Here is a 6619-nt window from a genome sequence, read left to right as displayed (position 1 = left end):
TTCGCTTTTGCACCATCGTAAAGATCAGAAATCAGTGGTTGTGTGGGTTCGCTTTTGCACCATCGTAAAGATCAGAAATCAGTGGTTGTGTGGGTCCGCTTTTGCACCATCGTTAAAGTTGAAAAGTTGTAAGTTGAAACATCTGTAACTTGAAACCATGTGTGTCTGTAAAACGTTCGTTACGTGCAGCGTCTGTACATAGGGATAACCAAATCTACCTAAGATTGCCGTTGTGAAAATTAAATGTAAGGTACACGTGAACTCCTTGACACTGTATCTGGAATACTGTGTCAGCTCAGTAACTATTAACTATTGTTGTTCTTGTGACCACCATTTGTGTTACTCTTAGGGAACTAGGACCAGATCACCTGGGAGTGCAGTGGGTTTAAAAGAACAGCAGACTTCCCAGAGAAAGCAGAGATTCCTGTCACTACCTTCAGTTTGTCAGTCATGTCTTACTACATAAAAGAAACTGAACACACAAGGTTACATTAGACTTCATCAAAAGTACAAAACACGTTGAGGAAATGATACTCGTAGCATAAGTAGAAGGCCAGAAGTAGGCCAGAAGAGACGAAGAACGCACCTAGGGAAGCACCCATGCAGAAAGTATAAGGAATCCCTCAAGCTATGACGCAGCAGGTAAACCAGATGGCAGGAGAGTAAGCACTTTGCTAGAGAAATTGCCAGGTAGCCAATAAGAAGCGAAGTGTGTTCAGCACCATTCCTTGTCAAAGAAATGCCAAGTAAGATATCATGCGATGTCACTGGACAGGCATCAGAATGGCAAAAATATAAGGAACGAGAAAGTATAGCTCGTGTGTCTGACCACAGAAAAAAAATCGGGTAAGGGAAGGATGTTGGTTTGATCCAGTCATTCCACACTGTATACATGTATTAAAATAGATGTTGTATCCCATAAGTGTAATATAAAAAATAAATGTAATACAATTATTTGTCAATGAAAAGTGTTAATAAATTTTTGAAATCACATTGGAGCTGGACTCTCGGATATTTAACATGGCCTCTTTAGGAAGAAACTGGGCAGTAAATGTCCACTGCAGGGACAGCAGGGGAGGGCTGGCAGCAGATGTGGAGTCCCAGGCACCTGAAGGATGTGCTAGAGTGAGGGTACAGCCGGGCACGGTGACGCACGCCTGGTATCTTGCCACCTGGGAGGCAGGCAGTGGCAGGAAGAGTCCAAGTTCAAGCCTAGCCTCAGCAACTTGGTGAGACCCTGTCTACAAATAAAACAGACAGACTTGTCTGGAGAATCCAGGCACGGTGGCACACACTTGTAATCCCAGCACTGAGGAGGCTGAGGTGGGAGGATCACCCTGAGTTGAAGGCCAGCATGAACTGCATGGTGAGACGTCATTTTCAATGTGAAGGCCTTGGGTTCAATCCCTGGGACTAATAAAGAAGGGGTGTGCAGTGGCTGCACACAGTAACCTCCTCGGTAGTGTATGCAGCCTGGTGCTTGTGTAGGCTGCCCTAGGGGACCTTGGAGACACTCCTCCTGGTGGGCGTTCTGTGTGTCTGACCTTGCCAACCCCAAACCAGGCTCCAGGCTGGCATGCGGGGTACCTTTGGGAAGCCCCAGGGCATGGGGGCAAGGGTCCACATTGGGCAGGTCATCATGTCCATGCACACCAAGCTGCAGAACAAGGGGCATGTGATCGAGGCCCTGCGCAGGGCCAAGTTTAAGTTCCCTGGCCGCCGGAAGATCCACATCTCCAAAACACGGGGCATCACCAAGTTCAATGCGGATGAATTTGAAGACATGGTGGCCGAAAAGCGCCTCATCCCTGATGGCTGCGGGGTGAAATACATCCCGAACCACGGTCCCCTGAACAAGCGGTGAGCCCTGCACTCCTGAAGGCTTCCACTGTGCCACCCCCAACAAGTTCATGAATAACTGTTCTCTCTGCTCAAAAAAAAAAGAAAGCGCGGGGGGGGGGGGTAAAATTGTCCTGAGAAAGCCTAGCACCCAGGGGAGGAATCGGAGATACGGGTGGGGCGCCCAGGGGATGGCAGGAGATCAAAGCCATGTGCTGGTGACCAAAGAAAGGCAGAGTCCAGGAAGTACGCTGTGAGAGCGGGAGCTCACTCCTCGGCAGCCTGCAAGACACCAGGAAGACCCCAGCCCGTGACAAGGACTGGGCACCAAACGGCCCTCAGCCCAAGGGTGAGGTGGGCACCATGAGGGTGGCAGCCTAGGACACAGAACTGAAGTGTAGCACGGACGGCCTTTACCTCAGGCTTAGGCTGCATCTCAGCGAAGGGCGCGCAGCTCCCTGGGCCAGGCAGCCCTGGGCGTATGGCCCAGGCTTTGGGCTCTCTGGGGAAGGTGCGAGGGGTGGGTTTCAAAGTGCGGTTTCTCCCTGGACATGGCCTCAGACCCCTGCTAACCATCCACGTGCTCCCTTCTTTTGTGGACAGCAGATCAACAGGAAAGATGACAGTTCAATACGGCATTTGGCAAGCTCACAGTATATATATATATATGACCAACTAAACAAAATCATAGCTATCTAAACAAGACTCTCATAGCTGGATGTGATGGTATACATCTGTAATCCCAGCACCTGGAAGGCTGAGGCAGGAGGATTGCTGCAAGTTCAAGGTCACCCTAGGCTACCGGAGTGAATTCAAGGACACCTGAACTACACAGCAAGTCCCTGTCTCAAAAAGAAAAAAAAATCACTAATAAAAAGAAGACCCAGGGGCTGGTGAGATGGCTCAGTGGTCTAAAGCACCTACTTAGAACAAGCTTAGCAAAGCACAGGGACCACGGTTCAATCCCCCAGCACCACATGCCAGCCCGCCCCACCCCCTGGTGGGCTGAGGTGGCCACACACACAAATAAATAAATAAATAAAATTTTTAAAAAAAGAAAATCTACTTGGCTGGCCAGATAGCTCTGGGGATTAAAATGCCTATTTACAGGGCCAGGGAGATGGCTCAGTGGAATAAGCACTTGCCTGGCAAATGCAGGGGCCTAGGGGAGAAAAAAAAAATGCAGGGGTCTGAGTTCAATTCCCAGTTCCACCAAAAAAAAGAAAGAAAGAAAATGTCTGTTTAGGCAGACGCAAGGACCCAGGTTTGATCCCTGCTACCACATGCCATGCTAGCCCAGCACCAAGCTGGCCGCTGAAACAGGGCCTGAGACACGGGCATCACTACCTGTGTGGGCAACATAGCGAGACCTGCACCAAACTCAAAAAAAAAAAAACTCCACAGAGCCACCATCAGAAAACATCACCATCAAAATCTTAGAAGTCCAGCATACCAGAATCTTAAAAGGGATCAGACAAAAAAAAGAAATCACTTCTAAAGGAAAACCCACTAGAAGTACAGCAGACTTCTCAAACCTTAGGAGAGCTTGGAGTAAAGTGTTTCAAGACCCAGGCTGACACAGCCAGCAAACTATACTTCAAAACTGATGGAAAAATAAAATACTTTCAGGCTAAACACCACCTAAATAAATTCATGACTACAACCCAGCACAGCAAGAGCTTCCCCAGGGCACGCCAGCAAGAGACAGGGAAGCTAACAATGACCCCAGGTCGGCAGACGGCAAAGCGGGAGTCAGCCACGGCAAAACAAGGTGATGACAAGCGTGAGTGAGTACCTCTCAGGGACAGTGCTCCATGTCAGCAGTCTCAGCTCCCAGTCAGAGGACACCGACTGGCATAGCGGACCACTGAATGGTATTCTGTGGAAAACGACCACATTTAACCCAAAAAGAACGTCATTGACTAAAACTCAAAGGATAGCCAGGTGCGTAGCAGTGCCCATCTGTAATCCCAGCGCTCAGGAAGCTGAAGCCTGCAGGGGCCGGGGAGGCGGCTCAGTGGAATAAGTGCTTCCCTGCCAAGCACAAGGCTATGAGTTCAATCCCCAGTTCTGCCAAAAATAAAAATAAAAAATAAATTCATGTTGAGAGAGAGAGAAAGAGAGAGAGAATCGCTGAGAGTTCAAGGCCAGCCAGTGCACTGAAGGCTAGTCTGAACTACATAGGATAGGCTCTGGCCCTAGTATGAAGTGCTGAATCATCATGGTGGCCATCAGGCTGAAGCCCTTAAAACAAACGCTCATCTTCCCCAAGACCAACGCCCCTTCTCCAACTCAGCCCAACTCAGCCCAGGGTACAATTTTCTTTGATCCTTCCCGCCTGCTGGCCTCAGGGAAGACCCCCCAGTCAGCTCCCTCAGGTATATGTAAACATCCCCCTCAAGCCCCACCGGGCAGCAGGCCAAGAGCCTCAGCCTCCCTTTGTTCCAAGCAGGGAGAATTCCTTATCTTCCCCACATTCTCCATGCTCTCCGGGGCCTGCTGGTAGTTTCAGCGCCTGATTATGCAAGCAGGATACTGGGAATTCCCCACCTCCACAGGCCTTACTGGATGGCCTTTAAGGTAGCCTGAGCCAGCCCAAAAACCCCTCTGTATTCTCAAAGATGAGAAAGCCCCTTTCCCCTTTCCCTTCTGCCTGTTTCTCTGCTGCACCAGGCGCCTGAAAAAACCTATCACAAAGCAAGATCTTTCAATCCCCGGATCCGCAAAAAAAAAAAGCAAGATCTTGTCTCAAAAAAACAAAATATAAAAAATCAAAATCAGGGGGCCGGGGAGATGGCTCAGTGGAATAAGCGCTTCCCTGGCAAGCGCAAGGGCCTGAGTTCAAACCCCAGTTCCACAAAAAAGAGAGAAAAAAAAAAAAAATCAAAATCAGAAGATGAAAAACAATATTCGACGCACTAACAACCAAAACATGACTTCGGATGCCTCGTGTACGAACCAGATACCCACAGTGAACGCAGACGTGTGCCGTACATGAACGAAGCACAGCAGTGAAGAGCAGGACGCGGTGGCGCACGCCTGTGGCCCCGGCACTCTGGCGGCTGAGACGGTGCTTGAGCCCAGGGCAGTACGGGCTACAAAGTGAGTCAAGGCCAGCCTGAACTGCACAGCGAGAAACCCTATTTCAAAAAGACCAAAAAAAAAAGGAGGGGCGGGGGAGATGGCTCAGTACAATAAGCCCTTGCCTGGCAAGCGCAAGGTCCTGAATGCAATCCCAATCCCCAGTACCAAAAAAACAAAGTAGTAATGAAAATGGGAAAGGGGATCTAAAGATAGAGTGAGGGAAGGAGAGCCGTGGTTGCACACACACCTACACCATCAAGGGGAACATAAAATGTTATGTTCTTTTTTTTTTTTTTTTTGCGGAACCGGGGATTGAACTCAGGCCCTTGTGTTTGTCAGGGAAGCACTTATTCCACTGAGCCATCTCCCCCGCCCTAAAATGTATGTTCTGTAACCATGTGCGAGTAGATTTTTTTTTTTTTTTTTCTCGGTTACAGGGTCTTGCTATGTAGCTCAGACTCGCAGTAATCCTTTTGTCTCAGGCTCCCCAGTGCTGGAATGTTAGGGCTCGCTACCACGCTCGGCTCCAGTGGCGTTTGGCAGAGGTCCCCATGGCATTCGGTGCCAGGGATCTAACCCAGGTCCTTGCACTTGCCAGGCAGGCACTTAGACCACCGAGCTATCTCCCTGGCCCTAAAATATATATTTTGTTGTTTTTGGTTTTTTGGCGGAACCGGGGACTGAACTCAGACCTTGCGCTTGCCAAGCCAGCGCTTATTCTACTGAGCCATCTCCCCAGCCCCCTACAATATTTTTTAAAAGCCCGAAAGGCATTTCATGAGCAGGCTGTATGAGCACAGAGACCTCTGCGTCCCGGCTGGCTGGAATTCTGATTCTTTTGACTGCAGGCTCCATAATCCAGTCGCCACCGTTCACCGTTCCACTCTGCTCTCGTTTCCTCTTGGAGGTGGGGGCTGAGCCCAGAGCCTCACACAGCAAATGCCCTAGCCCTGAGCTACGCAGGCCCAGTCCACACTGCTTGAGTGCAATTTTGGTTGTCTTGTGCCTTATGTTTTTTTGTTTGTTCGGTTAGTTTGATTTTTTAAGACATGGTCTCACCATGTAACCCAGGCTGTCAAACTCACAGGCATCCTCCTGCCTCAGCCTCCCAGGTGCTACAAGTACAGGCTTGTCCCACCAAGCCCAGTTTGATTTTGGCTTTCTCTGATTCCTCATTAACTGAGGTCATGCAGTGCTGTTTCACTCCGCCTGGTTCCCTTGGGCTTACGCATCCTCTGGCTCCTCCATGCCCTAAAACATGAACAACGGTGCATACTGCAAAGCTGCCGAGAGTTGACTCTAAGCTTGTTCACCAAGTACCTGACAGTGGGTATGTTGGCCGCCTAGATCTCCTCCATTCCATCCATGGTGGATGATGTGCCCCACAGACAACTTTAGTCAGCTAGAAAGTTTTACTACAAAAATGCTGTAAAGGAAACTCAGAGGCCAAAAAGAAACTGGGAGGAGTCTGGGGCAGAGGCATGGGGAGGCAGAGTGATAGCTCTTCAAGTCTGCAGTGAAAAATGCCCGCCAATAAAACTACAATGCAAATAAGCACTTGCCTGGCAAGCACAAAGGCCTGAGTTCAATGCCCGGTTCTGCAAAAAAAAAAAAAAAAAAAGAAAGAAAGAAAATATGTAAATTTAAACAAACAAAACTACATTGCTTAGTGCTTCTTTGGCAAGTGCAAGGGCCT

General features: G+C 49.1%; 1 protein-coding gene and 1 pseudogene across 1 annotated transcript in view; one reads left to right on the top strand and one right to left on the bottom strand.

Moving 5' to 3' along the window:
- The first annotated feature begins 1407 nt into the window (after positions 1-1407).
- LOC111814649 lies at positions 1408-1516 on the top strand (annotated as a pseudogene).
- Positions 1517-3665: 2149 nt separating this feature from the next.
- Positions 3666-6619, bottom strand: part of LOC101568027 (cationic amino acid transporter 3) — a 6691-nt gene continuing 3737 nt past the window's right edge. The window contains 1 exon segment of the mRNA XM_004648890.1: positions 3666-3718. Within this exon segment, the coding sequence (XP_004648947.1) occupies positions 3666-3718 (53 nt within the window).

This window comes from Octodon degus, unplaced genomic scaffold (assembly GCF_000260255.1).
Source record: "Octodon degus isolate 3935 unplaced genomic scaffold, OctDeg1.0 scaffold00393, whole genome shotgun sequence".
NCBI lineage: Eukaryota > Metazoa > Chordata > Mammalia > Rodentia > Octodontidae > Octodon > Octodon degus.
Note: the sequence above shows the minus strand (reverse complement) of the source record. Positions and strands in the feature narration are given on the sequence as shown.